The following is a 19,168-nucleotide window of genomic DNA, read 5'->3' on the forward strand; positions in this document are numbered from 1 at the left end:
TAAAACCCACCCCCGACCCTTTAAATTAAATCCCCCACCCTCCCGAACCCCCCCCCAAATGCCTTAAATTACCTGGGGGTCCAGCGGCGGTCCGGAACGGTCTCCTGCAATTGAATCGTGTTGTCTTCAGCCGGCGCCATTCTGCGCCGCCATTTTGCAAAATGGCGGTGCAAAATGGCGGCGGCCATAGACCAACACGATTCGACTGCAAGAGGTCGTTCCGGACCCCCGCTGGACTTTTGGCAAGTCTTGTGGGGGTCAGGAGGCCCCCCCAAGCTGGCCAAAAGTCCCTGGGGGTCCAGCGGGGATCCGGGAGCGATCTCCTGCCGCGAATCGTTTTCCATACGGAAAATGGCGCCGGCAGGAGATCGACTGCAGGAGGTCGTTCAGCCGGGGTCCGGAACCCCCGCTGAACGACCTCCTGCAGTCAATTGCAGGAGACCGTTCCGGACCGCCGCTGGACCCCCAGGTAATTTAAGGCATTTGGGGGGGGGGGGTTCGGGAGGGGGGGGGATTTAATTTAAAGGGTCGGGGGTGGGTTTTAGGGTGTTTTAGTGTGCCGGTTTTCCTGCCCTCCCCCTTCCCCCGATTTAGCTACAGACCGCCGCTGGACCCCCAGGTAATTTAAGGCATTTGGGGGGGGGGGGGTTCGGGAGGGTGGGGGATTTAATTTAAAGGGTCGGGGGTGGGTTTTAGGGTGTTTTAGTGTGCCGGTTTTCCTGCCCTCCCCCTTCCCCCCGATTTAGCTATGGACCGCCGCTGGACCCCCATGTAATTTAAGGCATTTGGGGGGGGGTTCGGGAGGGTGGGGGGTTTAATTTAAAGGGTCGGGGGTGGGTTTTACGGGGTTTTAGTGTGCCGGTTCACGATTTTAACGATTTTCACGATACTCTAAACACCCAAACGGCGACGATACGATTCCCTCCCCTCCCAGCCGAAATCGATCGTTAAGACAATTGAGGACACGATTCACATCTCTACTGTGCAAACTGATCAAGATGTAGAAATTTATGGGTTCTGTTAACACCATGGTAGACCAAGAAAGATTTCAGACACAACTGCCAGCAAAATTTGTTGGGAGGCAGAGAAAAAAACCACAAGCAACTTCTACTGAAATACAGGCTGCTCTGAAACAAAATGGTGTGGGTGTTTCAGCATGCACAATAAGGAGATACTTGAACAAAAATGGGCTGCATGATAGAGTTGCCAGAAAAAAAGCCATTGCTGTACCAATGCCACAAAACAGCCTGCTTACAATGTGCCAAACAGCACCTAGAGAAGACTCAGAGCTTCTGGAACAAAATAATTTGGAGTGATGAGACCAAAACTGAACTTTATGGTCACACCATAAATGTTATGAAGAGAAAGCACACCATCCCTACAAAGAAGCATGGAGGTGGATCTCTGCTGTTTTTGAGCGTGTGAGTTACAGTGGCACAGAGAATTTAGTCAAAACTGATAGCAAGATGAATGCAGCATCTTATCAGAAAATATTGGAGGAGAATTTACATTCATCAGCCAGGAAGCTGTGCATGGGGCACACTTGGACTTTCCAAAATGACAATGATCCAAAACATAAGGCCAAGTTGACCCTTCAGGGGCTGCAGTAGAAGAAAGTGAAGGTTCTGGAGTGGCCAACACAGTCTCCTCATCTCAACATCATTGAGCCACTTTGGGGAGAACTCAAGCATGTGGTTAATGTTAGACAACAAAAGAATTTACAGGATCTGCAGGCTTTTTGCCTAGAGAAATGGGCAGTTTTACCACATGAGAAAATAAAGGACCTCATTCTCAACCATCACAAAAGACTGCAATTGCAGGAGACCGTTCCGGACCGCCGCTGGACCCCCAGGTAATTTAAGGCATTTGGGGGGGGTTCGGGAGGGTGGGGGATTTAATTTAAAGGGTCGGGGGTGGGTTTTAGGGTGTTTTAGTGTGCCGGTTTTCCTGCCCTCCCCCTTCCCCCGATTTACGATTTTTTGACGATAAATCGGGGGAATTGGTATTGTATCGTGGCCCTAACGATTTTTGACGATTTAAAATATATCGGACGATATTTTAAATCGTCAAAAAACGATTCACATCCCTATTGAACAGTACTGATTGACATTTTCAAATCTTTGGATATCTTTTTATATCCTTTTCCTGCTTTATAAAGTTGAACATTTTTGCTCGCAGATCCTCTGACAGTTCTTTTGCTTTCCCTGTGCTTCAGTAACCACCAAAGTCAGTGCAGCCCTGGATGAAATGCACAAGGGTTTCTCAAGAACTAAGACACTCATTAACTATTTATATGCTGACACTAATTACAATCAAACAAGGCACCCTTCACTGCCATCTCAACCTGTGTGTGTCAACTTGAGTGTATATATTATCAGTCCAGACATTCAAGGGTATGCAAACTTTTGAACAGGACCATTTTATTATTTCCCTTATTGTCATGGTTTGCTTAATGATTGTGCTATTCTGTGATGCATAATAGTTTAATTTGAAACATTAAAAATAACAGACGTGTTTTGTCTGATCCTTAATGTTTTCTTAAAATGCTACACATTTTACAAATTTTGTTAGAGGGATGTAAACTTATGAGCACAATTGTAATTGATCCACTTTGGAACCCTCAGCGTGGAACTCCCTACACTTTCTGGCTAATTCATGCCTACTTGTTGTCAGCAAAGCAAGTTTGCTTAATACCCACCTGCCTCCATGGAAGAGCCTGAGAGGCTTATAACGCAGTGTGCACATGCATGCTTAGTAAAGTCTTTACTGAGCTTTGAGAGATGGGTCCTTGTCAGCACCATTGGATGACATCATCCATGTGCTATGGCTAAACCGTCCTGTTATTTACAGAGACCTCTGTTTACAGGTTAGCATATCTGCACCATATGGTGAAACATTCTTTGCTTTCACAAAATAATATATCAAAGGAATCCTGGAGCACATTACTGATTTTAGTCTTCTTTCCCCTTCACCACCCTTACTACTGCTTTTACTGCAGTGTTTTGGTCTCTAAGGGTTGTCCATTGCCTGTCCCTCCCTCTCCACCAGCCTCAACCTATCTTGCCCAGTGTATATATGGCAAGTTTTGGTCTCTGGTGGTGTTAGGGATCTCTGTAGCACCCCAGTTTTCACCAAGGCAGTCACTGAACCAAATGGTGCCCTAGGCAAGAACTGCTTTTGGTATCACCTTCCCTTGTGGGCTTGCAGAATGACTGAAAAGGACAGCATGGTTGCCCTCTTTGCCCTTCCGCCAAGCCTGGCCTGGTTCCCAAGATGTTCCCCCTTCTTTTCCACCCACTGTGTCAGCCCTAGTTTTCACTGTAATTAATTTGTTTTATTTACTGTGTCTGTTTTTATGCTCAAAGAGCCAGAAAAGTAATAGATCTGGGAAATAAAGGGAGACCCAAATTTTGCAGTCTGCAAGGATCACTTTGATAATAGACAGAAACACTGATCATCAGGGTATTACAGGCAGCAGTGCCTGCGTGCAGAAACACATTTGTTTTGATTCCACTGCAGCTGACCCTCTGACCAAACATCTATCATAGCCTGCAGCTTTTGTCTGAGGACAAACTCATATCTGGGACATTGTAGAGCAGGGATTGGCTAAACTTCCATTAATATATCCAGGATTTTTACGCACAGGAAAGTGATTTTTTTTTTTTTTTTTACAGAGTGCAAAGTGTAGCAGTTTTATAACATTTCTTGTGCTTGGCAGGGAACATTTATCTACTTCTTTCACAGAGCCCTGTGTGGGCTTCTCTCTAACTCATCCTTCGTGTCTCCATAATGCATTTTTAATTGGTAGTCCTGCTCAGTCACAAGTCATTTTGAAATCGCTGACCTTTTTGTTTTGTTTTTTGTTGAGAGGAAAAGTTCATCATGTAGCTTTTCTTTCTGCAGGGGGGGTGGGGGTGAGGGTGGAGAAGGAGAGGCTTGGTGATTAATGGGGCTTGCTTGCTACCACTGTCAATTTTTTGGGTCAGAGAAAGACAGCTGGGATTTAAGATCCTAGTGCTTAAGTGGAATTATTCATTCACTGACCCGGGGGGTGATTAGGAAAGCCTCAGTATCTTAGGAACACTGTACAATAGAGAAGAGACTTTCTACAGTGACACTGAACCTTTGTCAGTCAGATAGTGTCACGAGAGAAATATTTACCAAAGGCAAGAGCAGGAATTGACAACAAAAATGTAATGTGGACTACTAAGAAAGAGTCTAAAATACCAAGGCTATGGCACTCAAGCTACCACAGGAGTCTTCTGTGACTTCATTATCCCTTACATCACAGACTGTTTTTGTTTGCTTTTACTTTCACGGAATGAAATGAAAAACAAATTTAAATGGAAAAATGAAGATGGCATTTGAGTAAACATATCTAATGGAATTGTGGAATAAAAGAATAAATAAATAGGTAAATAAATAAATAAACAAATTCAAATCACTCATAGGGTCATTTATCAAAATGCTATAAGGCATTTTCACATGTGTTAAGGGTTTATAGCATGTGAAAATGCTTTTAGCGCATGCGATAGCACCATAATGTATGGAGTGATGCAAATCAGAAAAAGATGAGAAGTGGGTTTACAAAGCCCTATTGCCAATGTTAGCTATACCTTTTTCAGTAGTGTTAAGCCATGTGATAGGTTGTGTTAAGGCTTTATTGCAATGTGTTCTCAAATGAGAGAGAGAGAGAACCTAGCCATAGTAGCCTAATACTAGATTGGTATTTATATCTCTATGAGAGGCCCACCTAGTAACTCGAGGTGAGGTTTAGGTATTAGTGTAGGGGGCAGGGGCCACTTTGACATTCAAAGTGAGACGTACGAACAGAACAGTGCTCTCTTGTGAAGATTTGATGACCTTTGGAGTGAGGAAACTCACTCAAAGATGATATTTGTGCAATGTTCTCTCAACCTAGCTTGATGTTACCCAGGTAGAGAGTCCATCAAGCTAGGTTGAGAGAACATTGCACAAATATCATCTTTGAGTGAGTTTCCTCACTCCGAAGGTCATCAAATCTTCACAAGAGAACACTGTTCTATTCGTACGTCTCACTTTGAATGTCAAAGTGGCCCCTAACCCCTACACTTATACCTAAACCTTACCTTGAGTTACTAGGTGGGCCTCCCCTAGAGATATAAAAACCTATCTAGTGTTAGGGTACTATGGAAAGGTGCTCTCTCAAAGTGCAAAAAAATTATTACAATTTACAGTAACATAGAACTTCACATAGGTATTAGCACAAATTGCAATTAATATGCCCCATTCTTTATCACATGCAAAATGTAGTGCATTTTGATAAATCCAGGCCTCAGTTAGTAAAAAAATGCCATCCTGCTAAGGGGTTAGCGCATAGAAAATATAGGGGATTAAACAGACAGGCAATTCTGAGTCTCAGTGGGTGTCGAACAGATGACTCCTTGTACATTTAATCTCATAACCACAACTTGCTTGTTTTGGTTTTTGTTGCTGCAGTGCCCAGAGGGACTGAGGCCCATGAAAGATGGCACAGGTTGCTATGACTACTCCAAAGGCATTGACTGCTCAGATGGGTTTAATGGGGGCTGCGAACAGCTGTGTCTCCAGCAGACTCTTCCTCTGCCATATGATGCCACATCCAATACCATATTCATGTTTTGCGGGTAAGTACAAATCTTGCAGTGGCACAGACTGGTAGGTTTCCCACCTCTCTTGTTCTGTATCTGCTGAGCCCCCTCTACTGCTTTCCATGCTGTACCTTTCCAGGGTCATCCAGAGAACGTTTGAGACTTAGATGAATGTGAGCATTATCAGTCCCACCCAAGCCCTTATCATTTACTCTTTCAAACCATTCATGTAACTATTTTATGGCATCTCAGATGGCCATGGACTTTGGAGCTATCCTGTTACCATTCCTTGATTTCCAGTCTGGGATCTATTCATCTGGCCCAGAACTCTATAGGCTAATGGATACCATTTAGGAGGATTTGTTAATCTATAGTAATCACAATAATTCATTACTATAGATGATAGGCTGATCTTTTTTATGTTGCTGATGACTTGATTCTATGATGCCCCATACTATTAGTACTACTATCACACATTTATATAGTGCTACTAGGTGTGCACAACACTGTGCAGATACATGTAAGAGATAGTCCCTGCTATTTGGAGCTTACAGTCTTGTCAAGGCAGACAGACAAGGCAAATAAGCATTTGGTGAGTATCAGGGAAAAGAATTAAAGTTTCAGGGTGAGATAATAGGTGCAGTTTAATTGAAGAAAGGGACCATTATATCTAATTAGATAAATCTGTAACAATTGAATCTTTGTCGCAAAAATAATTTATATTAAAAAAAAACAAACCAGGCAATGGGGTGGATGAGTGAGGGGCAGGGAGGGAAGGATTTCATTTTTCTGGCCATAATTTCCTAAGACACGTTTTTGGGGCAAGTTCTTTTATATTGTGGAAATTAGGAATATAGAGGAAATATTGATATCAAGATTCTTGTAAGTGACCTTTTGATTTTCAAATGTATATGAGCTAAATGTATGGCATGTGCTATGCACTTTTGTAGAGTGAGTGCTAAGAATCCTAATGTAGCAGGGAGAATGTTAATGGACTAAAAAAGAACCCACATATAATACAAGTAAAAAGAATCCTCTTTACTATAAGCCAGAAGAATCTAATGAAATGGATTTGTAATGGATTCTAAGGTGGTGTAAACAGGTAGGATCGTAATGCAGTGCAAATGGAATGACCATAATGAGATCATTAGGAACTTAATAGTGCTAATACTGGCACTGTCTCTTACATGACACAGATTTCACTTGTACTCTGTGAAAAGTGAAAGCCGAATTGAGGAGAAAGCTTGAACAGCATACCAAAAGTCTTAAGCAGCAGAGTTAGTCCAGCATCACTGCCCACAAAATCAATAGAAAAATGGGAATTTTCTTGTGTCATTGCAAATAAAGCCAATAGGAATTGGGGACATTTTCTGTAATTTGTGCTCTTAGAGATGCCACAGGCAATGGTAAAATATCTAAGTCAGGTCTGATCAAGTGAGGTAGAAAAGAAGGGCAGGCATGTGCCCCCTGGAAGATGTAGCTTTGGGCATTTGTTGCTTCTAGACTCAAACCAGGTCTTGGCTACAGGCCTACAGCTTATAGGAACTTTGTGCTTTTCAGTTCTTTCATAGTTAATTTCTCTTTTAGGAAAAAATGCTTAACTTTAGAGCTGCAATGCAGATTTATGTACTGATTCTATAACTCCATATAAGAACTAGTTCTTCATAGAATGTTTGGTGCTAACTTCAAGGCCTTAACCAAACTAATGCGTCATTAGTTTGCTAAAGGATTTCTACAGCAGTAGAGAGTGTAATTGTCATCAGCCTGCATATGGCTAAAGTCTGTGAGCGCAAAGTACCCACAGACTTTAGCGTATATTTTCAAAGTAGATTTCTGTGTCTACATCTGCATAGAAAATTCCCAGGTGCAAATATGTGTGTGGATTTGTGTTTAAACTTCAAATTCTGTGCAGATAGCTAACAGAAGAAAACAGAAGAGTGCCCAGAGATGTAGAAAATTGCAAGTGCAAGGTGTGCTCCACTTTGTGAGAACATGGGCAGCAGTGAGGTTTCATTGGAATGCATAGGGAGTAGAAAGTCACTTGAAGCATATGGAGAACTTGGCAGAGGTGAGGAATACAAAAGTGCCTCTTAAGTGTCAGAGTTGTTCCCCCTCAATGCAAGCCATTCACTGCATCTTTTTGCAGCTACCTCTTTTGCCAACTTTCTGAAGACCTTGATGTCACCCTTGAAAAAATGTTTGTTTGTTATTTATTAAGCTGCTACTCTCCTGTGCATTCTCACCAGTTCTTTTTGTTTGGATTTTTTTTTCTTTGTTTTGCTATTGCTGTAACCTACAGTTCATTGTATAAGTACCTTTAAGATTCAGCAAATATTTTTTTGGGCCCCCTCTGGACACAACAGATTCCAGATTTCATGACTCAAATTGTGTGGCAGGCTACCAACACATCTCTCATTCAATTACAGCTCTCAGAGTTTGAAGAGTGCTGTTTTCAATGTATGCGTCTGCGATGTCTTTTCTTACAAACCCACAAATCCTTCATGCACCAGTGCTTGCCATTGGAGGATATGTGGATGTCCACAAGGCCTTTCTTTTCTCAGTTCTTCCATCTGATTTATTGACTTCTTCTCTGTTCAGACAGAGCAAATTTGTTTGTTTGTTTTCTTACAATGAAGGAGGGTGGAAGAGGAACAGCCACTGTTTTCCATTTTAGAAAATGCAAGGCAGCATGCTCTGACCAGTCAAAAATAGGCAGACATTAGAGTGGCACCACTGCTGCATGGGTTGATTCCTAGACCTGCTTCTGCTTCTTGAGCCAGTTTGCCAGAGGCAGCATTCTCAGCACCTTGGAAGGGGGATCCTGGACACTTCACTTCAGTGACATCTACATTCCAGCCATAGCATATCGTTATACCGGAATAGTCACAAGCCATGCTATTGTAATGATCAGGCTGTGTTGAGGGGCAAATAGAAAGGGGAATAATGGAAAAATCCAGAATCCATGAATGATGGTTTATGGAACCCTAGTGTTAAGTGGGTAGGACTTGCCAGAAATGCCTGCTCTAGAATCATTTGGATGTGCTATGATATTGTCCCTGCTGATGAGCTGTTGCAGAACATGGACAGTGTCGGGGGACTCACTTTGTCTGTTTTGACATGATGATTGAATGATTCTGTGATACATTATGTAGTTCTGCCTTGGATAACTACAATAAAGGCATTTAAGTATTTAAGTTGTTGAGCCTCTCAGATATCACAGATCAGAGTTCTTAGGTCTACACCTTTTCTGTTCTGATTGACTGTTTGTGTGTCCTTCAACTTTTCTCCACTAAAACTCTTGAGGATCGGCACCGCAATGACAAGCTTAAGTGAGTTTGGAGGGGGGATATAAAACAGAGGAATAAAATCCCAGGTAGCTGTGAATGAAGTATAATGATGTCATAGCCCAGCAAATGCACATTCTGACTGAGCAGGAAGACCAAGAAGCAGGAGGAAATTGACAGGCAAAAAAAGAGCAGTTAAATTGATGTCAGTTAATAAAGACAATATTTTTTTAAAATTTGACAGAAGTTATCTCAGTATCTTCAGAAAGATCAAATTATCAGCCAGTCTTATAATGGAAAACATGAAGTCACAGCCACTGCATTCACACTGAAAGGTGATGGGGAGGAAAGGGAAATGTCAAAACTGTTCCTTGGAATTTCAGAGTTACAAGGTGGCCTGCGCCCCCCCCCCCCCCTCCAATCAGCACTGTGCCCTTCGAGAAAACAGGAACCATGGAAGTACAGAAGTACATCACTTATCCCCCCCCCCCCCACGCCTTCGAGCTACCTGCTCCATCAATTGAATAACCTAAGTGATATACATCAGGTCCGTCTCCCGACATCCTCAAGTTACTTCACATTGTTGATTGAATAAGCTGGAGTAAGACTTTTTGAGAAGAGATATTAAATAAATATCCTCACCAAACAAAGAACTCTTCAAGTACTAGAAGTATTACTATCAGACTCACAGTGTTCAACCCTATTTTTAAACTATTATCTGAAATTTTTCAGGAGATGAATTTCCACTAATGTACTATGATGATTTGAATGCCTGCCGGTCCCCCTGATGCAGCCACAGTGTGAAATACGGCCATGTCAGGGCTCTATACTCTTATAACATAAACCATATATCTTGTTATGCCATAAATATATAATTGAATTTTTATAACAGAACAGTTTTTGTTGTACCACACATTTCTGTTTCTTTATGTAAATTAGGCTAGCAGGAGAAGTTTGTAGAAGGTGTAGGTTTGCTAAATAGTTAAATAGTAGAGAAAGGAAGTAAACCATGAGATATAGTGATTCTGAATTTTATGTTTGCACCTGCCTCTTTAAACCAACACTTTATAGAGGAGAGAACAGATAGTGTGTTAGAAGCAGAACTAACCATGATGCTGTCTGTGTGAATAAAAAAAGGCCTTGCAGAGAAGTTCCTTGAAATATAGAACTGTCAATGGTGCTAAAAACTGTCCTCAGGCACTAAGGCTATAAAGGACAGTAGTGGGAAAACTGGCCATGCATTTATGAGTGGATAGTAGGTCCTGTTTTCAAATATAAAAGTCTGAACTGTCCATGGTGATGATGAGAACACAGAGAACTGTCCTTGGTGCTGATGAAACTTATGCTGTCATACAGATATTAGCTGTGGTGTTGGAAGTGTATACTGTAAAATAGAAAGTTCCTTGGTCTCAGTTGGCAGTCATGGAAATAATGAATTAACCAGTGGTGTCCTAAAGCATCTGAGAGTGCTTTGATTTTTTTGTTTGCTGCAGCACTGTATAATGCATTTTATCTGTTGAATATGGTTACCTAAAAAAAGGGGAGGGGAGGAGGAAGAGAGGAGCTGTTCCCAGATTCACTCTACTCTTGAAGATTGTTAAACACTTTCCTTGACATATCCTTTCTACTATCCGCAAACCAGCTGCTTATTCTCCACTGAGTAGGCTGAAAAAGGGGACACATGCTTCTGACTTTGTTGTAGTAGTGCTTGTTGTATTGTGTGTACAAATTTCGAATATAAGGCTTTTATTAATTCTGGTAGTCTTTTGAATGTTCTATGTTCTATTCTTTAGTTGTGTGGAAGAGTACAAACTGGCTCCAGATGGCAAGTCCTGCCTTATGCTGTCTGATGTCTGTGAGGGCCCCAAGTGTTTGAAGCCAGAATCCAGACTCAATGATACACTCTTTGGGGAGATGCTACATGGCTATAACAACAGGAGCCAGCATGTGAACCAAGGCCAGATTTTCCAGATGACATTCAGGTATAGTACTGAAACTCTACCTAACTTCCATGCACATTAATAAGAATGCTTTGCACATGTGAATATATTATTCTTTCTCTCTCTTCATATTGTTTGACCAGAAGTAAGGACAATCTCTGCATGAACCTATCCTAGTGCATCAAGCATATCCATTATGTTTGGGTTTGGATAAAATGTCTAGTAATTTATTTATTTATTTATTTATTTTAATTTTTTTCTATACCGGCATTCGTGATAATATCACATCAAGCCGGTTTACAATAAACAATGGGTGATAACCGGAACAGAGAACAAAATAATATGAACTATACATAATATAGATGCAGTTACAATAAACAAGGAGACGTACAACTAGGAGCAAGAAGAAGACAAGATAGAAACTTTAACAAAGTGTATAAACCTGTAGAATGGAGGAATTTCCAAAAATGGATGTTTGAGATTTACAATGAATTGTTCAGTACAAGTATGTAGTTTAACAATAAAGATGAAATCATAAGTAATGAAGATTCTGGATGATTATAATTCTTAGGGGTAGGATACCAGGATGGTTATAATAATAAAAGATGTTGATTGGAGGTTGAATATCGGATAGAATTGTTTTTAATCTGAGTCTGGGAAGGCTTGTTTGAAAAGCCATGTTTTAAGTCTTTTTCTGAATGTCAGTAAGCAGGGTTCCTGTCTAAGTTCTAATTTGTGCTATGGTACTAATTTATTAATCAATATACTAAGGGGTGGATGGCGTAACCCTTTTAAACCCCTCCTGCGCGCGCCGAGCCTATTTTGCATAGGCTCGGAAACGCAAGCAAGCCCCGGGATGCGCGTATGTTCCAAGGCTCGAAAAAAAGGGGCAGGGCAGGGGCACAGCCAGAGGCCTCCAAAGACCTGCTAGGCTGGGGGATCGTGCGCCAGCACTTGGCCGGGGCACGCAACCTACGCCTGCCCAGAGGCAGGCGCAACTTAAATAATAAAGGTAGGGGGGGGGGGATTTAGGTAGGGCTGGGGGTGGGTTAGATAGGGGAAGGGAGGGGAAGGTGAGGGGGCGAAAGGAAAATTCCCTCCAAGGCCACGGGGAAAGCCATCGGGGCTCCCCTAGGGCTCGGCGCGCGCAATGTGCACAAGTGTGCACGGCTGCACGCGCATGTTATAAAATCGGGCGTAGGTTCAAAAGTCTGGCCCTAAGGCTTTTGACAGTCACTCAGTCAGTCACACTGTCGTGTCTGTAGCTATCTGTGGCATCCATAACAGTGGAAGGTACACTATGCAAAGACAATATGCCTTATCTGTTCCCACACATATACATAGACACACAAGTTCTCACACAGAGAAACAGACACACACACACACACACACTCAGGCTCTTCTCTTAATTTGTTAATACATTTAAGTAATATTTATATTTTCCACTTTTGTTTGATTTTGAAAATTAATATCAGTTGTGAATCAGACAATCCGGCCAATGCTGGATACTTTTTGCTAATATGCACTGTTTTCAAAGCCCTGTTTCTCATGCTCTCACACACAGAGGCAAGCAGGCACAGGCACTGGCAGGCACACAAATACATAGGTACATACACACAGGTACATACTCATGGGCACACAGACACATACATATACAGGCTCCTCTGCACACATGCACATACATACACACATATACATGCACAGGCTCCCCACCACATACATACACACATGCATACAGACACGTAAGCTCACACACACACACAGGCTCCTACTCATACAAACACATACACACACACACAGGGCCTCTTCTTCAGCCACCACCAGACCCCTTCTTCATCGGAAGTGGAATGAGGTCCATGGCAGCCCCTCCTTCTTTGGCCACTGTGGGGTGGGGTCTCGTGGGAGCCCTCCTCTTCTTTGGCTGCACGGGATGCGATCCACAGTGGCCATCATGCAGGCTTCTTCAGCCATCACTGGATGGACTCCAGCAGCAGCTGCCAAAAGGAGACATCTAATACACTGTCAATATAGTTTATAGAGAGGTTCGCTAAGTGTCTATATGCTTTCTGTTAATTACTTAATAAAATACAACAATATATAACGTCACTTTTGTTCATTTTTTAAATTTATATCTGTTAATGACCAGACACCCCAAGCAACACTGGGTATTTTGCACTAGTGATACTGTAGGAAATTTTCATTTTTAAAATATACAACTGTATTTTATATTTTTAATTTGTAACCTACTAGGAGCAAGCATTTAGGACTAGTGGGTTAGAAGGATACAAAATATGTAAATAAATTATTATACTTTGTATTTAATGTATAATTTTATTCTATTATAAAATTATCTTATTAGCTGAATGCAACCTGCTTTGAGATGAAAGATAAATGCAGGAAATCAGTGAGTATATATGTACATGGAAGTCAATTTTCAAAGCCACAGAAAATATCATGGAACTATAAATGAGTATAATCATAAATAAGGGACAATCATATATGTGATGAACAATCATTAGAGTACAAAGAGTCGTATAGTATTTTAATCACTGTATTAAAATCATAGCCCCATAAAATCAACAATTAATTTTTAGAAGATTTTTTCAAAACTGTTCCTCACATAATTCTTTTTTCAAAAACTGTTCCTCACACAATACTCAAAAATCATGACCCGTATAGTTCTTGTGATTTTCTCAGAAATGGATGGTAATAAAATACATTTTCATCCCAGGGACATCAAGCCAGCAAGCAAATTAAAAAATAGGCCACATGAATCGCTTACTCATAAGATAGTGAATGCTCTTTTAATAAACAAACTTATCTTTTAAGTCCATCGATGCCACAAAGCCGTCCTTTTCACTGATTCCTGACACAGCTGTGTATCTGCATGAAAAATGCCGGCATCCAGGGCTACCACCCATATGCATTATGCTGCTGGGTCAATCTAAAGGACACAGATGTGTTTCAGTATGAGAAACGCCTTCATCTGGGGCTACCTCCAGTACGTCCTGTACTACTGGATCAATCCAAATTTGCAGCCATCTTGTAAAACATGCAGCTGACCTAAAGGAACATATCAAATGACATGATCCTAATTTCACCAATCATCCATCCTAATTAGCTCTAATAATTAAAGAAGTTATTCCTAGTCCATATCTGAATTTAATCCATAAGTATCAACAGTATTTAATTCAAATATCCACCGCAATTCCTTTTCAACTAAACACTAAGGGACTGATTTTAAAAATAATTTACATGCTTAAAATTGGATTTTACATATGTAAATGCATTTTATCCAAGTAAGTGGGCTTTTGAAAATTGCTATAGACTTTATCCATGTAAGTGCACTATACGCAGGTAAAAGGAATTTGAAAATTACTACAATAGTAGTTACATATACACGTGTAAATCTTTTTGAAAATTCACTCCTAAGGAGGTAATTTAAAAATAAATTATGCACATAAATGTAACATAATATTGTAGCAATTTTAAAAAGCCATTTACTTGAGTAAAGTGCACTTATGCAAGTAAATCCTATCGACAATTTGTTGGCATATATTGTAGCAATTTTCAAAGCCCACTTACTCAAGTAAAGTGAATTTATACAAGTACATAAGAACATAAGATATGCCATACTGAGTCATACCAAGGGTCCATCAAGCCCAGTATCCTTTTTCCAACAGTGGCCAATCCAAGTTACAAATATCTGGCAAGAACCCAAACATTAGATAGATCACAAGCTACTATTGCTTGTTAATTACTGTAATGGCAGTTTATGGATTTATCCTCGAGGAACTTATACAAACCTTTTTTAAACCCAGGTACACTAACTGCTGTAATCACATCCTCTGGCAATGTATTCCAGAGCTTAACTATGTGCTGAGTGAAAAAGAATGATCTTCAATTTGTTTTAAATGAGCTACTTGCTAACTTCATGTAGTGCCCCCTGGTCCTTCATTTATCTGAGAGAGTAAATAACCGATTAACATTAAATTGTTCAAGTCCTTTCATGATTATGTAGACTTCTATCAGATCCCCCCTCTGTATCTCTTTGCACTTGTCCACATTAATTTTCATCTACCAGTTGGAAGCCCAATCTTCCAGTCTCGCAAGGTCCTCCTGCAGTTCATCAAAACCTTGAGGAACCCCCTGATCTAATAGGCTTTCAAAAGAAGTAGTAATTCCCAAATCCTCACCAGAAAGGTCCAATTAAAGCTCAAATAAAAATAGTAAATGACAGCAAAAAAAGAACAAATTGGTCCATTCAGTCTGCTCAGTTGAGATTTTCCACCTTGGGTAGATGATCTTGCCTCTAGCATATTATCTGAATGAATTGTCTTATTTTAAACTTGCCCTCTCTCAGTCTGGCTCAAAGTGCACATGGGATTCTACCGCATGTTACTTATAGCCAGATTAAAGGGTGGCATATCTGGGAGAATATTTCAGGCAGAATTGAAAGATAATGCATGTAGATTTTATTTTTTAATTTATGTGCTTTTGCTTTACAAAATTTACCCGCAAAACAAGCAGATACAAGTCTTCGGAGCCATGATTTTTCAAAAGAAATGTTTGCACGTGCTTTCCTTTTGATATTTGTTGCACCTAGGCAGACAGTTTGAAAATTGCTCCCATAGAAATTAATTTTCAAAGAGGTTTCATACATAAAAATAGCATGCATGTGTGTGTATATGCTATTAGTATTTTTTAAACATCAAGAATAGATGCATGCTTTTGAGTCTGCACATACATTTTACTGGGGAAAGAAAGGGTGTTCCAGGTTGTGGATCTGAAGTACACATGGTATTTTCTAGTTTGTAATTACATATATACAATACATTACAATCGTTTTTTGTACACTTGCTAATTAATTTGCGCAAGTGAAATTGGAATTGTCTGTTTTTGGGTGGGAGGACTAGGTGAACTGGTTGGAGCTCAGAGTGAATTGCTAGAAGGTCTAGATGACCTGGAGAAGTACTGGGTGAACTGGCGAAGGTATCGGTAAACTAGTGATTCCAAGTTCAAGCACAAGTAAGTATTTTCAAAATGGTATGACGGTAACTTTTAAACCGGTGCTCAGGCGCATATGTGTGCATGTTTTTTGACCCATGCCTAGGGACGCGGCCATTTTATAACATGCATTTATATGTGTTCATGTTATAAAATAGCCTGAATGCGCACATGTGTTTGCAATTTTAAGTGGACATGTGCCTTCTGTTTGCGCAAATGCTGCTTCTACCGCATAAGTGGAGGGATTTTAAAAGACAAGCACACCGACGCCAATAACCAGTTTTCCCTGTTCGTTACCAGTTTGCTCAGATAAGGCCTAGACTTCCAAACACCCCTAGTTTAATAGCCTCCCTTCTCCCCTGTTAGCCCTGATCCTTAAAATTCTGCTAATCTACCTAGAACTTTTTGTTTTACAACTTACACGTCATCCATAGCAGAAGCAAAGTTATGCATCGGGGATCCTGGTGGGCACATGTGTGTGTAAGTATTTACGCTTTAATGTCAAGGTGAAATCTAGGAACACCAATGCCCCGCTCAGACCATGCCCATGCCCCACCCCTTTTTTGGAACTTTTCATTTGTGCACATAACGCCAAGCACTAGGGATGTGAATCGTTTTTGATCGATTAAAATTATCGTCAGATAATTTTAAAATCGTTCTAAATCGTTAGAGTGCACGATACAATACAAATGCCCCCGATTTATCATCAGGGGCATTTGTATTGTATCGTTAAATAGGGCACAGTAATTATTTGAGGGAGGGCGGGAAAACCGGCACACCAAAACAACCCCTAAACCCACCCCGACCCTTTAAAACCAATTCCTTACCCTCCCCCACCCTCCCGAACCCCCCCCCCCCAAAATGTTAAGTTACCTGGTGGTCCAGTGGGGGGGGGTCCCAGCGTGATCTCCTGCTCTCGGGCCATCGGCGCCATTTTGGCTGCCACTAATTAAAATGGCGCCGATGGCCCGATAAAAAAACAACCCCACCCGACCCTTTAAATCGACCCCCCTTAGCCTCCCCCACCCTCCCGACCCTTTTTTTTTAGGGAGGCCCGCACCGCTAAAAAAAAAAAACCCACCCGACCCTTTAAATCGACCCCCCCTCCCGACCCCCCCAAAACCTTTTAAAATTACCTGGTGGTCCAGGGGGGCCTCGGGGGGCCTTGGGGAGAGATCCAGGGGGGCATTGGGAAGAGATTTCCCGTTCCCAGGCATCAGCTGTTCTAAAAAAAAATGGCGCCGATGCCCCTTTGCCCTTACCATGTGACAGGGTATCCGTGCCATTGGCCGGCCCCTGTCACATGGTAGGAGCACTGGATGGCCGGCGCCATCTTTAAAGATGGCGCCGGCCATCTTTACTCATCAGCCCCTATTATACTATACTCTTTTTTTTTTAGCGGCGCATGTTATAAAATCGGGCGTAGATTTGTGCGTGCCGGGTTGCACGCACAAATCTACACGCTCGCGTAATTCTGAATATCCGGCCCATAGGTTTGAAAGTTGGGCTCATACGGTGCCTATTTTCAGCCAAACATAGGACCCTAAAGGCCTCAGTATGGGAAACATGTTTAGTAAATAAGGACCTAAGTTTTCAGCTGAAAATTCACATACATTTAGGTCCTAAAAGTTAGGACCTAAATTTAGGTCTTCTATTCATTTATTTAAATTGAGGCCTCTAAATTGAGTGCCTAGTTCTGAAAATCAGCATTCAGCTCCTAACTTTGTTTCCTCACCATCTCTGCCCCTGTAGCCACCCACTTTTAGGACCTTAAATTTAGGAACTAATGAAACTAGGAGCATAAATTTAGCAACTCAGTCCTAGAACATTTTCCAAAGGGCCAATTTAGGAGCTTAACTCCTTTGAAGTTGACCCCATAGTGTATCCGTCAAGAGTATTTGGATTGTGCAGGCTATAAATTACTCAAATAAATACAATAAATTAAATATAATACATAATTAAAATAATCTAAGCAAAAAAGTTATTCTAATGATAAATAATCAGCACTTTCCAAATTAATGTAGGAGACACCAGGTGAAAAAGTACTTTAGGACTGTTGTGCTTTATGAAGAGGTTTGGTGTGTATTGTAGGGAAAATATTTCATTTTATTTTCTTTTGATGTTCTGAATTTTTCATTTCAGTCATTTTGTTTAAAATTGTTTTGTTCCTATTATAGTTAATGAGAGCCTCCTTCCTCTGTACTCACTGACTCTCATAGAAACAAAAAGATATCTCCTTTCACAGCATCTGCACCTGAGTCTTCCCTCAAGGCCTTCTGCCATGGACCAAGCATTTGTCCTCTGCACTAGAGCCTGTACTGAAGCTGCCAACCTGTTGCCTGTACCCTCCCCTACAGTGGAAGATCTGGGCCATCTCCGCTCCTCTTTGACCACCAGCGGGATGGGCTCTGCCAGTGGCCTGGAGCAGTTCTGCTCCTCTTCAACCACTGGCGGAATAGTCCGTGGTAGCAGACCAGGCCTCTTCTCTTTTCAGCTGCTGGCAGAATGGGCTGCGCCAGTGGTCTGGGCCATCTACCTCTCTCCTAAAAACAAGAACACTAACAAAATGAAAACAAAATGTTATTAGCATTTCTTTTCATTTTGTTTTCAAATGACATGAAATGAAAGAGCTTGTTTTGTTGGTATTTTCATGTCATTTGAAAATAAAATCACCTCCTCAGTGTATTGAAGACTGCACCAGGTTTCAGGAGTGAACATTGCAGCATTATTGTTCAGTATTCCTTTCAGCTTATTCAAAGCAGTTTCATAGTCTTGAAGGAGGCTTTCCTGGTCATTGATGGTGCTGCTGTGCTGTGACAGGAAAAGCTCCACTGTTAGGTAACAGGAAATTGTTAATTCTGCCAAGACAGAGAAGACTGAGATGAATGAGGAATAATAATATAACATTTTTTTTGTAATAAATGGTTGAAAGAGGGCTGAAAGATACAGGAAACCAGGTCCAATCATAAGTTTGATTGGCAGCATCTGAAGGCAATTTTCTTTTTACCATCTATTTTAATTTCTATTTGAACAATCTAGCAATCATCAATGAGCCTTAAGGACGGATAAAGGGCTTCAAATTTCAAAACGTGTGACACATGTCTCATCCACTCTTGATTGACTTGCCCAGGATGCATGAAAATCACTGGCTATAGGAGCTCTTGTGTGACAGCGACAATCTTTGCCAAGTTCTCTCTGCTTCGTCAAAGAGCTTACTGTGTGCTCTCCTCCTATTTGGCACTACAGCTTCCAGGGCCTTAATTTCCTATTAGACTCCTATAATGGAGTGGGCTTTTTTTGCACATGCTGGCTTAGGGCTGATCTGCTC

General features: G+C 41.2%; 1 protein-coding gene across 3 annotated transcripts in view; it reads left to right on the top strand.

The window, feature by feature from the left end:
• ASTN2 (astrotactin 2) overlaps window positions 1-19,168 on the top strand; it is a 1,130,819-nt gene that overhangs the window by 377,187 nt on the left and 734,464 nt on the right. For all 3 annotated transcript variants that reach the window (XM_029612108.1, XM_029612110.1, XM_029612109.1), the window contains 2 exons: window positions 5,479-5,645; window positions 10,687-10,875. In XM_029612108.1, coding sequence (XP_029467968.1) covers window positions 5,479-5,645; window positions 10,687-10,875 — 356 coding nt within the window. The remainder of the gene's footprint in view (window positions 1-5,478; window positions 5,646-10,686; window positions 10,876-19,168) is intronic.

The sequence above is a fragment of the Rhinatrema bivittatum genome, chromosome 8, assembly GCF_901001135.1.
Source record: "Rhinatrema bivittatum chromosome 8, aRhiBiv1.1, whole genome shotgun sequence".
Classification (NCBI taxonomy): Eukaryota; Metazoa; Chordata; class Amphibia; order Gymnophiona; family Rhinatrematidae; genus Rhinatrema; species Rhinatrema bivittatum.